Source organism: Sarcophilus harrisii, chromosome 4 (assembly GCF_902635505.1).
Source record: "Sarcophilus harrisii chromosome 4, mSarHar1.11, whole genome shotgun sequence".
NCBI lineage: Eukaryota > Metazoa > Chordata > Mammalia > Dasyuromorphia > Dasyuridae > Sarcophilus > Sarcophilus harrisii.
The window spans coordinates 330,406,391-330,430,359 of NC_045429.1; the positions used below are offsets into that span (position 1 = coordinate 330,406,391).

General features: G+C 40.1%; 1 protein-coding gene across 2 annotated transcripts in view; it reads left to right on the forward strand.

Annotated features, from left to right (window-relative positions):
• FAM117A (family with sequence similarity 117 member A) overlaps positions 1–23,969 on the forward strand; it is a 49,111-nt gene that overhangs the window by 21,649 nt on the left and 3,493 nt on the right. Inside the window, exons 2-7 of one of the 2 annotated variants that reach the window (XM_031966071.1) lie at positions 7,059–7,228; positions 17,836–17,931; positions 19,980–20,090; positions 20,636–20,770; positions 21,509–21,710; positions 23,157–23,307. In XM_031966071.1, coding sequence (XP_031821931.1) covers positions 7,059–7,228; positions 17,836–17,931; positions 19,980–20,090; positions 20,636–20,770; positions 21,509–21,710; positions 23,157–23,307 — 865 coding nt within the window. The remainder of the gene's footprint in view (positions 1–7,058; positions 7,229–17,835; positions 17,932–19,979; positions 20,091–20,635; positions 20,771–21,508; positions 21,711–23,156; positions 23,308–23,969) is intronic. The other variant, XM_031966072.1, reaches the window with a different exon arrangement.

Sequence of the window (23,969 nt, forward strand, 5' to 3'; positions counted from 1 at the left end):
CCTTATATTACTTCTCTGAGACAGCAAGACACCTGACCTATTCTTTGCCCCAGCAAGAAAGCTGTGTTAAAGGGGAACAGTTAGGATTCAGAGCCAAGTGGCCCTGGAAGATAGCACCTGAGGCCTCTTATCTTTGGTGCCTTTTTCTTTACCGTTGCCCAAGAGCTAAAAACCCCTGCACTGCTCTGCTAAAGGGTACAGTGGCCTGGCCTCCTGCCAGGTTTCTCAGCCAGGTGCTAGGGCCTCGGAGGCTGGTGCCTGCGATGGTCTGATAACACTGCCAGGCTGCTGTAAACAGGACACTCCACCCTTGTTCAGTGGCCCAGCCTGAGGCTCTGCAGCCTGTCCTGACGGTCCTGGTCTCCAGCTCTGCTCCTGTGCCAGGTGGTTCCAGGATCTCATTTTTGGGGGTGCATGCCTCTTTGCCTACATGGTGATTCTCCTCCTCCCCCACCCCAAATCTGAAAGGAGATACTCAATTCCTTCCCTGAATGAATCTAGTAGCTCTCTTAACCACAGACAGCTGTGGTGACTTCCTCTTGTGGCTTTTCTTCCTCTTGCTATCACCAGAAACTTTTCTGGGTGGTGTCCATTGCCCAGCTCTGTCCAGCTCTTCTTTGGGAAGTCTGACAAACCCATGGAGGATAGAAATGGGTCGACCAGACTCCAAGTTTATATCATGTCCACTCAGGTTAAATAGCTGGAGCCAAGCTCTGGTTGCCTGAGCATGCTTAGGTTAGCTCTATAGCTAGCTACTGATGTCTTTTCAATCTAAAGGTTGTCCTGGTTCCCTTTTAATAATAATAATAGTCATAATACATATCGCTACCATATTATAAATAGGACAGTCTATCTCACTGCACTCTTTCCTCAGTTCATGGTCTTGCTAACAGAACAATAACTCCAGGACAGTATAGCACATGGCCAATGGCCTAAGTTATAAATTGCCATTTCCCCTTTTTGCAGGGGGATATATGGACAATAGTAATTCACATATAGCATTTTAAAGCTTACAAAGTACTTTACAAACATATTTTGATTTGCTCCTCATTTTAACCCTATGAGGTAGGAGCTTTTCCAAAGTCCAGTCTTTTTCCCTCTTCTTCAGGCCCAAAGAAACTGTTTGCATTAAGCTGAGAAGGGCCTAACTGGGCCAAGAATCTTAGAATTTGAAGGGGAGGGGGAGACTGGCAAAAGGACATGTGACAAAGAAAGGTAATTTTTCAATCTTGTGCTTGACTATGGCTGTACCAAGAGAGGATAGGGATTGTTGTAGAGGTCAGGGACTAGGGCTCTCTTTCTCTAGTTCTGGGTAGAAGACTCTAGGTTAGACCCATCAGATCTACTTGATAACAAAGTAAGTATTTAGACCTGATTTTTCAGGGCAGAACTCTTTCTCCAGATGTATTCGATCAACTTTTTGTGGCTACTGTAATTATATAGTATATATGATATATAGCAGTGATTTTAACTAGGAATATTCTGATTTATTTCTTTCTTCTCTGCCTTTTGACTGTTAGTGCTGCTTTCTAATGGCAAGAGCAAAGAAAGGGTTAGGGAAAAGTTGGCCAGTCAATTGTTGTTCAGAGCATTAGGAAAGGACCAAAAAGGAATTGTATTCTTTGTGTATTCCAGAATTGTAAATACTTCTAATCTTTAATGAGTGTAGTGAATAATGTATAGAAATATGGCTATTATAGAGAATAAGTAGTACATTTTATTGAGAGGAGTGGTATAGAACCAGTGATATGTGACTGGTATAAAATCCAGATAGATGAAGCATTTTAGTCCCTTGGACAGCAAAGAGCTAAAATCATTCAATACTTTAAGAAATTAATGCAGGCAATTCACAAGTCATATGTGGAAATTTGAAGCTTAAATACTTTGGACACCTAATGAGAATATGGGACTCATCAGAAAAGACCCTGATGTTGAGAAAGATTGAAAGCAAAAGGGAAAGGGAGTATCAGAGAATAAGGTGGATAGATAGTGTTATGAAAACAATGAATGTGAACTTGGACAGACTTTGAGATATAGAGGAAGACATAAGGGATTGGCATGCTATGGTCCCAGGGTCCTAAACACAACTGAATGAACAACAACAAAGCATAACCTACCATTCTTTCTCTCTGTTGAGAACTGTTTCCTTCCAGATTGTGGTGAAATAGACTTGAGAGTTGTGACTGTCAGAATTATGCCTGCCCTGTTATATCTTGCCTTTCTGCTTTTGACATATGACCTTTTTGCTTCTTGACATATGGTTTATATAAAAATTTGCCTTTCCAGAGCCTGTGCCTCATCTGTATTTGTATGATTTGTAGGAGAATGAATTGACAGTATTTTGTTAAGGAGCTGCTCTTGGTGAGAGGATAGTGGTGGTAAAAACTCCTAAGAGCACCAGATCTACCCTTCTGTCCTATACTCAAAATGGAAGTGATAAGGCAATTGGAGGAGATACTTTTTCAATGATATACTTTGTAACTTGAGGCAAATTAGTGATATCCTTAACTTAAAATAAAATGGGATGAATTCCTGCCTCTTCCTGTTTTCATAGAGAGAGTAAGCAAAAATTAATCATCTTAAATTATCTTTACCACAGGAGGAGACCATTGGTTCTGATAAAGTCAAGTAGCCACTAATATTATCTTTAGAATAAATAAATTTTGAGTAATAACAGATTTGCTTTTCTAAATTTATTAAACTAATGTTTAAAATGAATTTCTGTTGCTTGTATAATTATAATTTGTCTTCTTTTTTTTTTTTTTTTTTTTTTGGAATCTGATGCCTAGTACATTTTGTTGTAACTTCCCCTTTTTGTTCTGTACATGTTTATTTTCATGTGTATCTCTTGTTTGCAGCACATTGTTAGATTTTGTTTTCATATTCATAATGTCATTCTCTTTCATTTTATTGGATTATTTAATCCATATACACTTAAGATGTGGTGGTTAAATTTGGATTTTCCTCTGTTTCTTTTATATTGACTTGTTCATACTCTTCTTTTTTTATAGTTAGTACTTTGTCCCCCCCCCCAGTTATTTTTTGCTATTAGTAGATCACTTTGATTTTGGTCTATTCCTACAAATGTATTAAGTTACTTAAAATTACCTAAGTTGTTAATTTCTCTTTCTTCCTATTTATGCATATATTTACGTATTTCCTTTCCCACCTACATAACCCTGTGGTTTAAGATCTTTCTACTCCCTCTCTCTACCCCAAACCACTTAGCTTAAGTAATATTCTTTTGTGGTACACCTTTTAAAAAAAAGTCATTTTGAGAATCTTCCTATTTCTGTCACTCCTAGTCTAATGTGAGCTCTATTCTCTGATCCATAGGCTGTATATTCCTTTTTATTTCCTTTTTTTCCCTCTGTCCTTCATGAGAAGTTAACATTTATCTGCCAGGTACATATAGAATAGATGAAATGTAATCTTAGAGGGGAAAGCCCAAGCAGCTTGGGGGGACCAGGAAAGGATTACTGCATTTAATCTGAGTCTTAAGGAAGGCAGAAATTCTAAGAGGTGGGAGTTATTAGGAGACTAATCAGTAAAACGGATGGGGGGGAGAGGAGATAAGGTATTATGTGTGAGAAACAGCAAATATATCAGTGTAGAGAGATTAAGTAGGAAGGAGCAATGTAAAATGTCAGAAGACTGGAAGGTAGAAAGGATTCAGGTTGTGAAAAGCTTTAAATGCCAAATAAAAAAGTTTACATTTGATCCTAGAAGTAATAGGGAGCTCTTGGAATTTATTGATTGCTAGAGTATGGGAAAAGAGTCTTGGGGGATGGGGAAAGGTGGTGACCTTCAGACCTGTATTTTAGGAAAAATACTTAGGAAGATGTAAAGATAGATTGGATGGGGAAGGAGACTTGAGGTGAGGAAATCATTTAGAAGACAATTACAGTTAATTGAGACAAGATGATGAGGGCCTGAATGATGATGGTGCATATCAGTGGAGATAGTGGAACATGGGCAAGAGATACTGTCTAGGTTGAGGAAGAGTAAAAAGTTGACTTTTACAACTCAGATGAGCTTTATAACTCAGAGGTTACAAATTTGGATGACTAGAAAGATCTTGGAGCCCTTAGTAATAGGGACATTCATAAGAGGGGTGGGTTTTGGAAAATGACAATGAATTCTGTTTTGAACATGGTTCATTTGATATGTTTGTAGGACATTCCAGTTTGAAATGTCACATAGAATGTTAGTGATGCAGGACCAGATGAAACCAGATGAAAGAGAGGCTAGGGCTGTATATAGAACAAGGATTTATAATTGGAGATAATAATTGAATCTATGGGAGCAATGAGATCACCAAGGGAGAGACTATAAAGATAAAAGGGGGTAGAGTGAAAAGTCTTAGGGGACATCCATAGTTAATGGGAATGACATGGATGGAAATCCAGGAAAGGAGACTAAGAAGACCCAGTCAGACTAGGAGGGAGTGAGATTGAAAACCCATAAAGGAGATAATATACAAAAGTATATATTAGTTGTGTCAGAGATTGCAGAGTAGTTAAGGATGAGGACTGAGAAAAGGCCATTAGATTTGGCAATTAAGAGATCATGGGTAATTTTGGAGAGGACATTTGAAGGTGAATGATGAAGTTAGAAGTCAGATTACAGAAAATTTCAAAGAAAGTAAGAGGAAGGGAACTAGAAGTGCTTGATTTTTAGGGGGTTTTTTGTTTTTTGTTTTTTTTTTTTTTAGGAATTTGAAAGAGGAGGAGAGAGAGCAGAGATGGTAACATAAATGAGGGTTTTTTAAGGATGGGAAAACATAGGCATGTTTGTAGTCAGTAGAGAAGGAAACATTAGATAGGGAGCTATTGAAGATTAGACAGAATGGGGATGATTATGGGTGCCTCTAATAGAGAAGGTGGGATTAAAGACCTGTATAAAGAAGTTGACTTTGCAAAGAAGGGTGACCTCTTCATTTGAAACCGAAATAAAGGAATAAACACTGGGTAATGATTTCAACATGCTACATGTTGAGAAGGGGAGAAATAAGAATTCTTGGTGAATTGCCTCCTTTTTTGGGGGGGGGGAGGGAGGTAATCGTCCCCACCTGGGAGAGGGATGGCATAGAAGGCTTGAGGAAAGAAAATAAGGTTTGGAACAACTGCTTTTTGTGAATGAGCTAGAGCTAGGGGTCCTCAAACTACGGTCCATGGACCAGATGTAGCAGCTGAGGACGATTATCCCCCTCACCCAGGGTTATGAGGTTTCTTTATTTAAAGGCCCACAAAACAAAAGTTTTTGTTTTTACTATAGTCCGGCCCTCCAACAGTCTGAGGGACAGTGAACTGGCCCCCTATTTTAAAAGTTTGAGGACCCCTGCTGGCTAGACAGTCAATTAAAGAGACATTACCTTGGTGCATTTAGGGGCTCAGGTGATTTTTAGATAGCATAAGTTTTTAGTGGATCCATTCACGATTTTGTAATTTTCTCCAACTCCATTCAGAAACATGAGAGGAGGAGCAAAGAAAGCAGAGAATGGGATAGTACATGTTTTGAGATTTGGCGAATTGTATGATTATGACAATAAAACAAGGAGACAAAGAATTCAAGAGCAGAGAATAATGTAAATTGAACTGATTCATCACCAACAGGTCCAGATTTGGAAGTGATGAGACTATCATCGGAGCAAGGGCGAAGAGATTTAGAAGTCATGCTAAGAATGAAAAATAGAGTTAAGGGTTGAAAGGCATAGAGAGAGATAGAACAATAAAAGATTAAGATTGGATAAAGGAATTTTGAAATCATGAACATCAAAGTGGAATGCGCTTGTGTGTACCTATGTAATCTTTTTGGATATTAGCTCTACTACTCTGCCATTTTATCCATCTAAAGGGCAGGTATATGTCCATCTAGGATTAAATATTGCCTTAGATTGCAGAAAATTTTTAATTGTTTGTAAATGTGAAAGCATTTTATTCTATTTTAGAAGAAATACATTTTAATGAATATATTATGGTTAAGATTCAATTATTGATGACAGTTGGTTTAACCTGAATACTTGAAATTTAGATATTTAGGTAATTAAAAATTTACTACTAGTTTCAATCTCTGCATTCAGTAGTATATATTTGCCTTTGGAACGTATTATATTGTATATACTATTGAAATGAATATGTTTGATTGGCTTTCAGTTTCCCTCTGTTTCAGTTTCACTGCCCAATATGTCTGTCTGAAAGGACTGAAAGAAAGCAGTCTAAAGTCATGTATTATCCAATTTGTATTCTTTATCCCTATATAGTTGAAGTAGGCATTATTATTTTTTTTATCTTGATTGTCTTGCTTCCCTGGAAGTGAATTCTGAGAGAAGTATGAATTGTCAATAATAGATTGACTACTCACTCTATTCAAGAGCTTGTCCTAGACACTGAAAGATCTAAAGGGTAAGAAAGGCCTATTCCCTTTTCTTAGAGAAACGTAAGTCTAGGGAGAACCTGAAGATGTTCTTTCATCTAAACAAACTGTATTTGACGTGATATCAATAATGCTTACATGTATAATTATGTTCTTGGAATGATTTGTCCTTTCTAAATAGATTTAGTTTTTTGTACTAAGGTCTGGGGAATCAAATGCAAGCAAGCAATATGGCTTCTTCCCTTTAAGAACTTACATCCTAAAGGGGGGAAGATAGCAAATTAAAGAATTTTGGGAAGGTGCTGACTAGGAGATTTTACCTATCAGAACTAGAGAAACCAGAGCCCCCACATCCAAGATTCTGGAGGGATAGAGATGAAAATTGGGAACAAAAGGCATGGTATGGTGTCTAATGACAAAAAGGTCTCCACTCTTGCTCGAATGTCTCTTTCTCACTTCCTCTTCCCTCTACTTTTAAAGCAGTGTAATTCAAAATAGTAAAAAAATAAATAAATAAATAAAATAAAATAACAAAGTGATTATAGAAGAAAAAGCAATAAAGGACCAAATTAGGTGGGCTGACTTACTCAGAACAGAATTAGCAAAGCTAGTTGACTGAAGGTGAAAACTACATTTGATTTCCTCTGTACTGACATCAGTTCATGGGCTGTGCTTTCTTCCAGCCAGTGTCCCGTGTTCAGTGGCTCCAGAAAAGTCTGTATGTAGGCACCGACCACCCCGAGTCCGACGCACATTCTCCTTGGACACAATCCTTGGCTCCTACCTCCTGGGCCAATGGCCGAGAGATGCTGATGGCACCTTCACCTGCTACACCAATGACAAAGCTACCCAGGTAACAGAGCTTTCCATTATTTTCCTCAGAAAGTATGGGACTCGGTGATCCAGCTCGGAGGCACTTGATCAATAACACAGGTCATCCATGCTAATAGTAAAGAGCAATGGCTCATATAATAAATATGTACTGAGATAATTTTCAAATACAATGTTTTGCTTGCCTAGATTAATAGTAAAATGATTTGCATTTTCTGAATACTCACCCAAATGGAAGAAGATAAAAACCATCTTGGGATTTTAAGTTTTGCTGTGGATAATTCCTGTTTGGATATCCACAATGAGTTTGCTTTGCCTTTGGAATTAGTTCTTTTTTTTTTTTTTTTTTTTTTTTTAAAGCAAATTTATCTTTCTAATATGTTTAGGATAGTAATAAATTGCCTCAATTGACAAAAGGGCATGGTGAGTGTGAAAAAGGGAGAAATCAGACTGGAATTGAAAGCTTGCATGTGTAAGTAATAAAAGAATTGACTTCTAGTTATAGAAAAGGTGGTATATTTTATATCTGTTTTATCAAAGATCCCATTTACTGAAATGTTGTTAACTTTCACTGGGTATTCTCCTATAATTTATGTTTAAAATTTTATTATTTTATTAAATATTTTTCAAAAACATGTAAAAATTTTTTAACAATCATTTTTTAAACTTTGAATTCCAAATTCTCTGCCTTCTCTTTATTTCTTCTTTATTGATTAATATACCTAGAAGTGTCTTCCAGAGAGCATCATCTATGCCTCTGTTTGGGATATGAGCTACACTTTCAAAGTTCTCTACCTTCAGGAAGGAAAAGAATACCGGAATCAGTCAGAATCAATTCTCTACTTGATACACATTATCTTGGGCAGAACTTGACCTGCTGGCCCTCAGTTTTCTCATCTGCAAAATGAGCGTGTTGAACTAAATGACTTGCAGTCCATGTCAACTCTAGAATCCTATGATCACATGCCACTTTCACATCTTTCTGTCTCTTTAAGGGACGTTTCCCAAGGTCATCTCTCCTCTTCTCATCCCCATTTTGGCAACTTCATTGACATGCAAAAATTCCAACTATGACTTCTAAGTAAATGAGTCCCACATCTGTATCTTTAGCACTGACCTCTCTCCTGATCTCCAGACCCTTTCTCAAAATGTCAAGCAAACTGATAGTCCTGTCAGTATGTCAAAACTAAACATGACCAAAACACATCTTCTCACAAAGCCTTTTCCTATCCAACTCCTCTGTTTCTGTCTATGTATGAAACCTTGTTTTTTCTTCCTCCTTTTTCATAATAGTCAGTTACTAAGTCCTTCCTGTGACTCTGTTATCTCCCTTGAATATATCCTTTCTTATCTAATGCTAGTGCCCATCCTTGTTCAGATCCTATCACATCTGGGCTTATTGAAAGTCTTCTAGCAGATCTTCCTGCCTCCATTTTCCTCCCTTCTATTCCTTGTCTTTCCCTGTGCTGCCAGAATTATCTTCTTTATTCATACATATGGTCCTGTACCTTCTTGAAAGTTTCTTAGTTCTTTACAGAACACAGTTTCAACCCCTTAATACCCCTTAATATATAGCTTTCTGGACTAGCCCTCTACCACCTTTCCTTTCTGGCCTTATCTTATCCTACATATACTCTGTGGTCCCAACTAAAATAGATTCCCCTTTTCTTATATGTTCCTATATAAGTTACATAAAGTCAGGTAGATTCTTTCTGAAAAGGTATCTTCATTCTCCCTGTTCCGTGCCTAGCACAATGATCTGCTTACATTAAGTGCCTAATGATAGGATAAAGGTGGTGACTCACTCCTACTCTATTTCAAGGACAGAAAGGAGATGGGTATAATTTCAGCAGGAAAAATTTGGGATTGGCTATTAGGGGGGGAAATGATTCCAAGAAACCCTAGATAAATTGTATACAGGTATATCTTGTTTTATTGTGGTTTGCATTAATGCACATTGCAGATAATTGTCTTTTTTAAAAAAATTGAGAGTTATCTGTCAGCTAAAACTTATCAATACATTCTACAGGCATACTTCAGAATATTGCAAGTTTGGTTCCAGACCACTGCAATAAAAAGAATATTGCAGTAAAGTGAATCATAGGAATTTTTTGGTTTCCCAGTGCATGTCAAAGTTATCTTATTAAGTGTACAATAGTATTATGTATAAAAAATGTACATATTTTAATTTTAAAATATTTTATTGCTAAAAAAAAAATGCTAACCATTATCTGAGCCTTCAGCAAGTCTTTTTTTTTTTTTTTTTTTTTTTTTTTTTTTTTTTTTTATGCTGATGGATGGTCTTGCCTCTGTTGATGGCTGCTGACTGATCAGAGTGGTGGTTGGTGAAGGTTAGTGGTTGTGGGAATTTCTTAAAATAAAACAATGAAATTTGTCACATAGATTGATGCTTGTTTTCATGTAGACATTCAGAGACTATTATAGAGCTGTTAATTGGCCTAATTTCAATATTGTATCTCAAGGAAGAGAGGTCTGAAGATAAAGGGGTGGAGAAAGGCTGGTCAGTGGAGCAGTCAGAACACATAACAACATTTATTAAGTTTGCTATCTTATATAAGTGAAATTCATGATTCCCCAAAGCAAATAGTAACTCAAAAATCACTGATTGTAATTCATTGTAACATCTAGAAATAATGAAAAGGTTTGAAATATTTCAAGAGTTACCAAAATGAGACAGAAACAAAATTTGAACATGTGCTTTTGCGAAAATAGTACTGATAGACTTGCTCAACAGAGGATTGTCACAAATCTTCAACTTTTTTTTTAAAGGCAATATCTGCAATGTACATTAATGTAAAGCACAATAAAACAAGGTAATACCTATATGAAACTAATCTAAGGCTTCTTGGGGCCATTTTTTTTCCTAATAGCCACTCCTAAATTTTTCCTGCTGAAATTATACTCATCTCCTTTCTGTCCTTGAAAAAGAGTAGGAATTGGTCACTACCTTCTCTACCGCATTCCTCATAGGTTTGAATCCCTCCTTCTTACCTCTCCAAAGTTTTTTTTTTTTTGTTTCCTGATGGGGCACAAAATGCCATTTTAAATTTTTTTATTACAAGAAATCTTTCTAATAATCATTTGAATTTCCAGCACTGCCTTTCACCCATTGGATTGAAGGAAATAAGGTTGGGCTCATTCTTGTACAGAGAAGTTGAGGGAGCATATATCCAAGGAATCCACTAGCCAGAAGGCAAGCAACAGAGAGAGGAGGTAAAGAAATCAGGCTCTAATTGTCAAGAAGAGTTAGCTGTAAAGTGACTGACTGTGGTAGGAGAAGAATAGTGGCCAGGATGGTGAGATCCTGCAGACAAATTTCTATACTGACTAGTCATAGGGCCTTGTCCAGAGATTCAAGCCACCATTCCTCAATCCTTAAAAAGGGTACCTTCTGTCACCCCAGATCCATGAGCATTTTCTCCATTATTCAGAAAGAAATCGAGATGCTGCATTTCCTTTTGCCTAAGCAAGGGAGGTCTTTCAAGAAAATAAAGGATTTTAGGTTGCTTGGGAGGCTATTATCTCTTAACAGTATCTTAGTCTGTACCCCTTCAGCCTTTGCTCCTAACTTTTGAGGAAGCCTTCATCCCCTTCCTCAGCTGCAGCTTTCTTCTCTAACTGGAGGCTGAGTTAGATTTTCCTTGGCTGGGTCTGAAGGCCTGGGCTTCAGTGTCTCTGTGTTTTTGGTCAAGCTGCAGCTGTAGCCCAGATCTTTTATGTAACAGGCTCGGGCTCACTGCCACAGTGAGGCAGAGGTCGGGGATGCTCCCTCCTCAGGCTTGTCGGATCCAGGGCCACACGGTTCTCTTCTTTCTCATGGATGGGCTCCAGACCTCTAGGAACTCATAGCAACCTGTAAATATTGTGTGGCAACAGGGAAGGAGAATTCAGGAACTTTGGGCATCCATTTCCTGCCTTTCTGTCTCTAAACCAAAAGATCTGCTCTACCCGTGGAGCATTCTGGTCTCTTCAGGATTTCTTTGTGTTAAAGGCCCCCATCCCATTCAGAATAAGATTGTGGCTCTCCCTTCAGCTTAAGGGCCCCAGCTTGCTTGAGTTTGGCATTGGAATGTGAGTGCCTATCAGAGGTGACAGCAGTGTCTATTAGCACTGTGACTCCCCTCAAAGTAGATGTGCAATCACGTCATTGTTGAATGTCATGGTTCCCAAAAGAAACCATTTGGAGGAGATTGGAGTAGGGGAAGCAGGGCCCGTGAAGCTTTGGAAGCTTTGAAAGCCAAAGATTTAAAATTCTGGAATGATGCCAGGGTATATTGCTTAAACCACCTTAGCGGCTGTTCCCATCTACCCTAAACCTCTCTCCCACCCTCCACCTTCTCACTTCTATCCGTTATACTCTCTGTAACTGGGATAGGGCCTTACCTCTGCCACCCAAGAGGAAGCAGCTGTACCCTGTATCTTGGAGCACATCTGCCTCTGTTTTCCTGGCTGCTACATGTCTTTGCAGCGGGGCCCAAAGCAGTGGCTATGGGCTGGGTTGCCCAGCCCTTTTCACATCTCTAATCACATAGATACTTTCTGAAGTAACTGCTGCCTAGCCCAACCTTGATGATGGCAACCATTTATTGAGCCCCTGCTGTATGCATAGCTGCCAACGTTATGTGACTGAGACTTGCTCTCAGAGCTGAAGTCAGGGTTAAAAACTTCCCTCTGACTTTGACTACAATAAAGCAGTGAGCAGGTATTTCCTGCTTGATCCCGTAGGAGCAAAGTTCTATATTATTAGACATTTGGGGCACAGTGAATTCATCACTCTTTCCATTACCACACTACCTTTAATGTAAATAGGTTCCATCTCTCTTATCAGACTTTAAACGGCCTAAGAGCAGAGACTGTGTCTGGTCTTTAGAATTAGGATACCTGGATTCACATCCCAGGGGTGACTCTTGCAAGCTATGTGACCTTGGGCAATTCATTTATTTCTAAAAAGAGGATAATACTTTTACTACTTAGGTCCCAGGATGATTATAAATAAAGTACTTTCTAAATAGTAGCATTCTATATGTGGATGAAATGATTGTTAATAATTATATGATAATTATAACACCAGGTTGGATGGGTTCATGGGAATAAGTGTGTCAACTAGGGGAATGGATAGGTTTAAATTGTGCACCTAGAAGAGTAGCTTAGGTTAGAATAAGAGACAAAGAAGAGGAATTGTTCTAGATGTGTGGAACAGCTTGGGCAAAGATTTTTGGAGGAAAAAGAAGAGTAAGGATTCTAAGAAACCTACTTATATGGAGCAGGCAGACTAGGTCAGAATGAAACAGAAGCTGAGAGCAGATGGGAAAGGACTGCCTAGCTGGTAAAATCTTAGAAGGCCGTTTTCAGATATGGATATGATGCAGTGAGGTCATTAGAAATCAGAAAAAGTTCCTAGACCCTGAAAAAGACGTTTGGTTTTTTTTTTTTTCTTTGAGATTGTAAACAGGTAAGCACTGAGCAAGGAGCAGACATTTAATAAAAAGAGTGGTAAATAATTTTTATAACTGAAAAGGTATATACTTAGATGATGTGAATCTGCAGCTAAATCCCCCTCTTCCTCATGTACCTTGGCTAAACAAATAGTAAAAGTAGAGAATCTCTGGCTGAGCATCATTATTTCCATCCTGGTCTGTAAGGATTTCTGTGAGCATCTTTGAAGTGTCTGGTAAGGATTTCTTTTTTGGAGTAAGCATGTAGTCTCTTTTCCTCCTTTGCTTCTCCTTCTTCCTAACAGTTTATTAGCTAGGGAGAAATTGCCCAGCCATTGTGGATTACTCCTGCCTGGTGAAGGGGCAGGATTGGCAGTAGCCCATATATTGTTTCTGGGACTACCCCCTGCCTTCTTGCTGCGCAAAGCATTTTGTCTTGTACAAGAGATAGAGAGGAAGCGGTCTCACCACAGCTAAAACAACTATTTCAGAAAGTTCCTCTGATGGCCACTTTCTTTTGTAGATAGGACATCAGGGTACCTGCCCTTCCTCAGCCCACACAGATTTGCTCCCCCTTCCCAGTTGTTTCTAGAGGGTGTGGATGTGTCCTCCACTGGCAGGGCTGCTTTTGGACTGACTGGGCCCTTCTGAATAGACCAATCTGGCATTTCTCAAACATGAGGGGAGAGAAAGGCCAGAGGTACAAAGTTGACTATGGCTTGCTTGAGGAAATGTTTCTTTCCTTGTTCATCTTTTTAACCTTGTTTTCTGCTCAGCTGCAACCCTAATAGCACCTCTTTCCACCAGTGTTGCTATGATCTTTTTTGGGGGGAGAGGGTGTTATTTGAAACCAAAAGAAGAGATTACAAGGTCCTCCCTTTCTTCATACTGTGGTAGCATTGACAACTTATTCTGTGGGTTTGACACTTTTGATAATGGGATGATAAAGGCAATGGAGCCAAATGAAAAAAATTCAGAAGATTATGGCACAAATTTGCCTTTTGACTTTTTTTTTTTTTGCAGTTTTGAGTTTTTCTCTCCCCTATAAAGGCATGTATAGGTGTGTATATATGTGTGTATGTGCATGTGAGTGCCCCACACACACACACCAGAGGTATCTAGGCATGTGACATGCTGGACTTAAGAGTCCTGGGTATCTTAATAATTTCAAGAAGACTCCTGGTCCATGGATTTTTCAGACTATCCACTTTCATTGGATGAATGCTGGCTCTGCATCAAACTGTATTAGCCCTGTATTAACCCAACTATTATTTCATTCCTAGGTCATACTACAGTACCATAATTAATCATAAACAGAATGGAGAATGGGGCCCTGACCTTGGAGAAGGCACTAGAACCTTTCTGGGACTTTTTTTCCCTGTCAAAAAAAGTGGTTTGAACTGTTATCTCTTAAGTTCTTTCTAGCTCTAAATATGCTCAGTGACCCTGGTTCTTGTTATAGGAAAAAAGATCTGGATGGGTCTTGCAGAAATCTACACATTCCAAACTAGATATCCCTATGACATCTAAAACCTAATATTTCTAGAATTTTATATATATGTCCTTGTTGTCTCTCTGATTAAAATGTAAGTTTCTTAAGAGTGGAGATTTTTTTGTTCTTTGTATTTGTGTCTTCAGCACCTAGTACCGTGCCTGGCACATTATAGACACTTAATGAATATTGATTTATTGACTTGGTTGATATCCCCACCCCAATCTCTTTGTGTCTCTTCTGGGTTATTCCCAGAGCAGCTCTTCTTCCTCCCCCACTTCTCCCAATTAAACTCCTGCAGACAATTATTGAGCTGCTGCAGCTCTGGGATTTCTTAACCTGCAAGTAAGTCTTCTAACGTCTGATCCATGTCTTGCTTTGCAAAATCTAAGCATCATCTGCACTTGGTGACGACACAACCAGACTGTCACATTTGTGATCAGGTTGAATTCTCCCCTGTGCCCTGGTGTTAAAAATAAGTCTGCTCTGGTGCACTGATCCCCTTAATGAGGAATATCTTTTTAGCCATGCTGTACTATTCCTCAACACCAGCAGATTTAAGACTGTTCAGAAAGAATCTCGTCAAAGTGCTCTGAAGCAGAGAATTGCAAGCCTAGTAATCTCTTTTATGGCCAGGAGGTCAGTACTTCAAATTGGATCTCTTCACTAGCTTTGACTGTTGTTCTTTTAACAATCAATTCATTACTTCCTGGTCCATATCCTATTGTTAGGCATTAGCATGAGACCCAGATGAAACAGGCAAATATCATTCCTATCCAGGAGAGACAACTTCTACCTTTAAAGCTTTGAAGAATAAAATGCATAAAACATACTTAAGAACACTTACACAGTGACATATAAACAAACATTGGGAAATAATGACCTAATTGAGTCTGTTGGTACAAAAGGGAGATGAAATAAACTAGCCATCAGAGCCAAGTAAGATGTGCTAGGGCAGGTTTCCTAGAGGAGGCAAATGGAGAAAGGAAGAATAATAAGACAAGATAAAAAGCAGCAAATAAAGGAATCTCAAGTGGGAAAAACAGAGAGGCTGATCTGTGGGGGGGCAATGCAGGGCAGGTTTGCTCAGCTGGGGAAGAAGTCTTTGGGGAATTAGCTGGGAGAATTAGGAAAGGAGCAGAGCTATGAAGAATGAGTTGAAGAGCAGAGATTTTACCTACATAATTAGCATTAGGAACCTTCATCAGTTCCTAAGTAGAGAATAGATAGGTGTCCAAAAAAGTGTTTAAGAAAAAAGATGAATCTGTATTTTAGATTCTTCTAGAGTTCTTACTAATAACCCATATCTGCTTCTTTTCTCACATAACACATCAAGAGAGAAAGCAGATGAAGAAGGATAGATTGTAGAAGACATTGAATAAAATGGGCTACTACTGGAAAAGCTATCTGGAGAAGAGGGAATCTAAACTATAGCTTTGGTGTTCAGCAACCCACCCTTAGAAGTCATTGCCACCTTCCCAAGTATAACAGAATTGGATAAGCTTCAAGGTTCCCGCTAACCCTCTATAGTCAGGATGGGATAAATGTGTAGACTTCAGGAAGGAACAGTCACATTGTGTCATTTCATTGTAGACACCTTAAAGGAACCTCCTAGTTTAGAGAAGCAGCATTGGAAAGCACAGTGAGTTTCAAGATTTTAGTTTACAAAAAAGTCTAGCTAGCAAGGCCATTAAGTGATCAGGAGGATATTATATGTCAGAATAAATATGTCTTCTGTCTCTTATTTCTGTTTCTAAATGTTTAGGTCTAACCTCAACCACAGGATTCCACATCTTCTCCAGAATGCCCCACTGACTTCTTATGCTCTTTATCCTCTCTAACCCACACACTTGCCAGTGTCTTTCCTAAGGCATTATTCTGATTATGTTACTGTCCTTCTTGAAAAGCATCAATATTGTGTATCAGAATAAAATAGAAGTTCCATAGTCCAGCAGGGCTTTACAAACTTAACTGAACCAGACTTACTTTTTCAGCTTTTTTTAGACAGTATTATTTCCCCTTAACACATTCTTCATTTTACCAAACTAGACTTTTGGCTGCTCTCCAAACTCTCCAAAATATCTGCCACCTCTTCATTCAAGACCCCGCTCAGGTGCCATGTCTTCCATGATACTTGACCTGTCTTTTCTCCCCAACCCTAAACCTTTCCCTTTCCTAGCCACTGAAGGTATTAACTCTACTCCTCAGATTTTTATAGAATTCTTTTACCAGTATATTTCTTTGCCTCACGTTATCTTGTAGTACATGCGTCTGTCAGTGCCTTGCCCTTCACAACACATATATAGCCATAGAATATAAACTTCTTGAGGACAAATGCTATCATTTTAAAATCTTTGCATACCAGCACTGGTGTCTTTTATATGATGGGTACTTCCATAAATGTTTGTTACACTAAATTAATTTTAGGTTGGGGGGGGATGGAAAGCATCCTTAGTTCCTAGTTATTAACCAGAGAGGGGATGCCATATGTTTTAGGGAAGGTGTCTTCTCTGAAACAAGTTTGAGTGAGATCCTGCTAGATGAGTACCTGGGAAATGAAGAGGGGAGGAGACAAGATCCTCCTTTATAAAGTGGTGGTCTATCTTTGTTATCTTGATCAGCCTCAAAAGACCAATTGCTGGAGTAGCTAGATGGCACTCATGTCTTTAGCATATAAGTAAGAGAGAAAATAAGACTACATTGGAAGCCTCCTTTTAGTTGGAAAGTAGAGGGACTAGAGGCCATGCATATAGCCAAAACCTTGTCAACAGATACTTGAGGATAGAAAAACCTAGGCATGAGGCTCTGTGACCTTAGCACTACCAGTAAGTTGTCCTTTGACACCTGCATCAAGCCCTCAACTAAGAGGGAATTTGCCTTCTGAGGAAGTGCTTTCTATTTGGATAGTGCTTCAGGGAAGTTTTTCATTATAGGAAACTGAAATCTGTTTCTTTCAAATTTTCACCTATGGCTCCTGTTCTGCCTTTCTGGAGCCAATTAAAACAAGTCTGACATCTCTTTCAGATGGTGGACCTATGAATCACGACTCTCATGTCCTCCCCCTTCTTTCTCTCTCCCTTTTCTTCATTCTAAATATCCCCACCCATTTCCTTTAAAATATCCTTAGATGGAATGTCTTGAGGCTCCCCAGCTATTCTGATTGCTTCTCTCTGGATGTGTGGCTCCCGAAACACATTAGCAAAACCTGACAAAGTAGCTGACGAGCATTTTGTGTATTCTGGGAGGTAACAGGCACTAGTAGTAATGGAACCAAGACCTTACATGGTCCCTTTCTATTAGGGAATCACTCCCAATCTAATTGTCTTTACCATCATGGACTAGTGGGAGAATGGAAACATATAAAAATGTCTGCTTAGCAAATCCAGATGTATTAAGTACAAACTGAAGCTTCTGATGTAGGAGGATTTAGAATCTCAAAGATGTGAGGGGACTGAAATGGAAACAAATCATAAAAGGTTTCTCCAAAGTGGTCTGGGAAGGAGGTGGGGAAGGTACCAAGGATAGGATGGAGGACCTGAAGTGGGACCATACTCAGTGGATCCTGAAGCCAGCTTCAAGGGCCTGCCTGATGCCCAAGGCTGAAGAGCTTTCTGCCTCTTCTTGCTTCCCCCTAGCTTGCCATAGGAGCTGGTCCACCTCACTACATTTCTCTCCCTCCAGACACCCCTGTCCTGGCATGAGCTGGAAGGTGAGCAAACCGGCTCCTGCACCCACAAGCGCTCTGCCTCCTGGGGTAGCACAGACCACCGAAAAGAGGTAATGGTCACCTTTCCTCTCTGGTCAGGGGATCTGCCCCTTCTCTCCCATCACCCTTGCCCCATGGCACCATGCCTTCATCACGAGTCTTCAGAGTGTTCCCTGTTCTGGTCAGCTTGCTTCAGACCACCTACTGACTTCTGCAAGCTGATTCCTATCCCATTGGCAGGATAGGCGTTCAGACCCTCTTGCCAAGCACAGGCTAGGCCCAAAGCAGCTAATGCTTTCCAGGAGTCAAGCACAGAGTTTGAGTCCCAGTTGGTCTCCTCTTTATGACTTTGCAGCTGGAGCCAGAAGGCAGTTCACAGAGAACTAAGCACTGGAGAAAGACTGGAATAAAAGGCCCTGGGAACTGACTAACCCCCCATGGTGTTTATTACTTAACTGTATATCTAATCTTTTAAAAAATAGCCAAAAGCAGTTACCAGCTCTGTTTTCCCTGGTCCACCCTCTCCTCTGGTTGCTAAGAGCAGTGAATTTAAATAAAGAGCCTTAGACTAAGATTCTAGGGTTCTAGGGCCAGCTCCATCCTCTCCAACAAAACACTTGCAAACTCCTTTTTACTGAGATGGAAGATATAGTATAATAGAGATAGTTGAAAAAGTATTTTAAAAATCCAAGAAACATGGAAATGCATGGTATTATTTATTAACATTGTTTAATTTTCAGGTTAGGTGAGGACTTGTCAACATTCAAAAGAGCCAATCACAATAAAATCTCTTTAGTCACCAATACAAAGGAAGGGAAGGAAGTCATGGTATAGAGATCTCAAGATACCGAATGATCTACAATCATTTTGGAAAAATTTGGGAATGCATTCTATCTATGCCTTTGGGGCATCATTTACCTTCTGGATTCTGTTTGATTTGGGCTAATATGAAAATGAATACTCATTTTCTGAGTATGTACAATTTGAGAACTTTACGGTATGCAGTTGAGTATATGCTGGTCAGAAGGGGGGGTAAGTGAAAGGAGAATAGTCTGAGTACAAGACATTTGTGACTGATAATTACAAGCCACTATCTAGGAATAATGGAAGCCAAAAACATCCCCTGAATTCTTTTCTCAATAAAGAAAACTTGTCCCTTTCTCAGCATGATTTAGTAAAAAAAAAGCCTTGGACTAAGACTTTGGAAAACCTGAGTTCTAGCCCAGCCTTTGCTATCAGACTCTAGATTTATAACTAGAAGGAATTGCAGCCTCCTCCTCTTATAGAAGAGGAGACTGAAGGCCAGAGAGGTTGAAGTGATTTGCCATGGCAGTAAATGTCAGAGGCAGAAAGGTTTGAACCCATCTTTCCTAATCTGTCCACTGTGCAAGCTACCTCTGTGAGCCCTCTCTCCTTCCATGAGACACAGAGCAACTTTACCCTTTTTAACTCCAGGACAGTGCTGCATTAAAGACCAAATGACCTGGGTATGATCGTGCTCTGAGGAGTGAAGAATGCTCCATGACTGCAGAAGAATTGTTGTCATCCTTAGGGGTAGAGGATTCTGTGCCCCGCAGTCTATTGGATAGAGATGTCAGCCTGCATTCTTGGGTCTCTTTAGTAATTGATAATTGATGTTCAGAATGACAATGACCCTAAACTGCCTTAGTCAAAGAGCACTTACATTCAATATGACATAAGTGCCAGGTATTTTTGTTGGTATTCTCATTCCTTGAAAGCTGGTGATCTGGATGCTACATAAAGCAACTATGGAGTTAATTTTTATATTTTGGTTAGTAGGTTTCCCAATCATGTGGGAGAAGAGATAGTTTACTACTTTATTATCATTTGTTAGTAATACTCCCCTTTGTGAGAGCTGATTTAGTTGAAATCGAAGGACCTTCAATCTATCTCTTAGTCCATCTGACTAACACGTTAGAACAGTTCTGAAATACAAAGCTAGCATCTTGGCTTTAAAGGGTTCCCAGGGCAGTGATGGGAGTAAATTCCAGTCCTCCGGGGCCTCTTCTAGGGGTCACTACATGGGTGGGAGGAATACTTTGGTTCTTCTTTCTATGTCTGACCTATTTTTCTTCTCTGATCTACTTTGGGCTGTCAGATCACCAAATTGAAGCAACAGCTACAAAGAACAAAACTTAGTCGGAATGGGAAGGAGAAAGAACGGGCCTCCCCAATCCAAGGAGATCATGCTGTTCGCGGAGCACTGAGGGTATGTGTCAATGCTAACCTATTAGGGTCCCTTCCTGACTCATTCTTCTTTCTCTCTATGGGCATGGTCATAGTCCTAGCTGTGGGTTCGGTCCAGATCCTTTTCCCATTATATTGCGTGTCTTTGTTGAGGGCCAATGGTCAAATAATTGATCAAGATGGAAATTTAAGTTCTGTCCCTGATTCAGTGGGTGATTTTGGAAAGTTTCTTTGTTTTGGCAGGATAGAAGTTCAGACTTCAGTTTTTCCCTGTAAAGTAGTACTGCCCTTTCTACAAGGCTCTGGCTTCTCTGGGCCCTTGACATTGGGGAGCATTTCTTCAGTTGGACACAGGGTCTTCAGCATCCTCCATATCACCTTAAAAGTTCTTCTGCATCCCAGATGTTGGCAGCTCTACTACTGGCTCTTCTCAGAATTTTTGGTGCCCAAGAAGACAGAGGAATTAGAAACTCCAGATTCTAAAGAGATATATTCTACCTAGATCCTCCTTTTATTCAACTCATTGGATTCATTTATCTTTCTCTTCCGCCCCCCCCATCCCCCCAGGCTTCCCCTCCCAGTTTTCCCTCAGGTTCCCCAGTCCTTCGACTTAGCCCCTGTCTTCACCGAAGCCTGGAGGGACTCAACCAAGAACTGGAGGAAGTGTTTGTAAAGGAACAGGGTGAAGAAGAGCTGCTGAGAGTGAGTAGTATCTCTGTTCTTTTCAGCATTTCCCCTGGCCCTACAAGTTTGAGTTCAGGGTTGTGGAGAAAAGCTGGAGCATCTGAATTAAAAGAACAATGAACTGATCCTTGAGATTCAGGAGCTATTAACTGTCAGTCTAAAAGTTGGATTGATTTTCTCCAACTAAAATTCAAGTTATTTTGGAAAACAGCAAGAAGAAATCAGGTCAGGGTGTGGAGGAAGATATAAGGCAGAGTTTTGGTCCTCTACTGCCTAGTTGGGATATATACTGCATTGGCCATGAAAATAAGGGAGGAAGAATGCTTACAAAACAACATACAAAAACAGTTGCAAAATTTTCTAACCAAGTCAAAATCAGGATGGCTGTAATGAGAGAGAGCTTTTGGATGGCAAGCTGAATTTTTTAGAGGTGAGAAAAAAGATGCAAGTTATCGGCTTAGCCAGGAAGAATTTGACTGGTTTGGGGTTAGAGAAGCAATTTGTTTTCTGTATGTGGCATGTGTGTGTATGATGGGCAATGGTGAGAACATAAGGTTGAGATCTTAGAGAAAGAAGATAGTAGAGTGAAAAGAGGTTTAAACAGAAATGACACAATCCAAATCATATTTGAGATAGGAGCTGTGAGGAAGGAATAATTTCCATTTAGGAAGTTAACATTATCCAGACTTTGAGGCCAAGAGTGTCTGTAATAGATTTGATGAACTGATCATTTCTCATAACTTTTCCCTCTTCCAGATCCTGGATGTCCCTGATGGTCATCGTGCCCCTGCCCCTGCTCAGGGTGTCAACAGTGATTCCTCCCTCCTTCCCCTGGAACCGGGCAACCTTTCCCTCTCCCCTTCTTTGCCTCTGGCATCTCCCCAATCCACTGGCCAAGCCAGCCGTTTTGAACCCCAAGCTGCAACTGAGGAACTGACACCTAACCCCAAGGAAAAGGGTGAGTAGACAGGATAACGAACAGCAAAGCTGGTATGGAGGTTGGAGGGACAGCTGTCTCTTTCATTGCCCACCAGTTAGCCTAAAACCTTGCCTTTCTGCTTTATCAACCAGTCATAAGCTATTTATGATTCATCTACTTATTCTGATTATTATGTAAACCAAATTAGTGTCTGCCTTTTAGGAATATGCAGTTCAACATGTCACAAGGACAGACAAACAGAGAAGCAAGGGAGCAAGCAAACATAAAACAAATAGATGTGTTTGCATTCTGAATAAGTAGCGAATCTTTGTCCCAATCCCTCCTCCCTTCCAAACTTCCCTGTTACTATCCAGAGCATCACTGTCCATCCAGTCACCCAGGCTCAATACAGGAGTCCTTCTGTATTCCTCACTATTTCTTAGCTCCCATATTCAATTGGCAACCAAAGCCCATCATTTTCAATTTTGTAATGTCTCTTGAATATCTCTCCTTCTCTGCTGTGATCATGGTACCCCATTGGTGCAGGCCACTGGTTGGCACTCCTGCTGCAAGTCTCTCCCCACACTAATCCCTCCTCCACTCAACTGCCAACTGATTTTCCCAAAGCTCAGGTCTGACTCTCCCACTTTCCTTCCCAGTAAATTTTACTGCTTCCTTGTCACCTTCAGGATGTCATATAAAATCTCTTGCTTGAGAGTCCAAAGACCTTTAATACATTCTCCATATATGCTGTCCTCCCTTCATATTTATCAAACAAGACACTCCATCTCCAGACCCCAGGCTTTTCCACAGCCTGTCCTCAGTGATTGGAATGCTCTGCCTCCTCATCTCTGCCTCTTGGCTTCCCCAGCTTCCTTCAAGTCCCAGCTAAACCCTCTCCCCATCCCAAGAAGTCTTCCCAATCCCCCTTAATACTCGTCCCTTCGTTTTGTGAACTCTTTCCCAATGATGCTGTGTGTTACTTGTTTGCATGTGGTCTCCCCATTACACTGAGTTCCCCAAGAACTCTGTAAAAAAAGGAAAGCAAGACCCGTTACATCCCCAGGCACAGCCTGGCACATAGTAGGTGCTTAATCCATATTTGTTGACTAGGGGGAGTGAATATTTTTTTGTTTAAAGTAAGATCATGGACTTCATGTTTAAATTTGCTTCTGAGAAGTCCAGGAATATTTTCTAGAAGAGGGGGTAGATTTCAGAGGCCATGGATTTCAGAGGCCATTGAAAGGGAAAAAAAGATGTCAAACTGGCAGTCAAGGTGCAGAGTGTTACAAGCTTGGGCGGTAACAAGAAAGCAAAAGCTTGCCAGTGATGATTCCCCTTGGACTGGGCAAAATTGGCATTCCTATGGATGTAGATTTGCCATCTTTCCCTCTATAATCCCCATCTGTCTTCTGAAGAGTTAGAAGAGAATTTGTGCCATTTCCCTCAATGCTTGACTGACCAGCCTGACTCTTCTCATTTCAGCATCTTCTCCACCCCGTGCAGTCCAGGTTGAGGATGATGGACCATCTCCAGTGCTGGCCTTTGCCTCATCCCCTCGGCCCAACCACAGTTATGTTTTCAAGCGGGAGCCCCCGGAGGGCTGTGAGAAAGTCCGGGCCTTTGAAGAAGCTCCGTGAGTTATTCAAAAGGAAATGGAAAGAGGGAGGAATACTGATGGTAAAAGTGGGGATGAAGGTGGAAGAAGATCCTACTTAGCCTCCTCTTGGCAGCTGTTCTCATGTTGAACCTCAGTTCTTCTAAGTTATCATTTTTTTCTGTGGCCAGTTTTTTTTTATGCTTAAATTATAAAAATCTTTGTCATTTCTTTCTGAATACTTCTTATTTTGTACAAGGCTGTTAGGCCAGCAGATATTGAAAGGAGAAAAGATTCTTGTTTCTTCTAGCCTTCTATTCCCAGTGAAGATGTCATATGGGGCACAGAGACTTGCCAAAAAAAATGGAGCCTTTCATTCCTAGCAGGGAGGAGTCAAGGCAGAATTAGACAGCTTTCCAGCTCCTCCTGGATGCTTCCCCACCTACCTATGCTATTTGAAATCTCATGACCAGCCAACTTAGTCACAAATAAACACAGCCATTTCCAAAGTTGAGTTAGGAATTTCTGGATGTTCTGTATTATAGCACTCCTTTCTTAGCCAGGAGAATTGAGAAAGAGGCTTGCCCTGCCAGGCTTCTGTATTGTTCATTTTGAGCAAAATCCCCAGCATTGACCCTCGATTCCCAGAATCCTCCATCTAAAGCTCAAAGTGTCCTCTAGTATAAAGCTGTCATCTTACA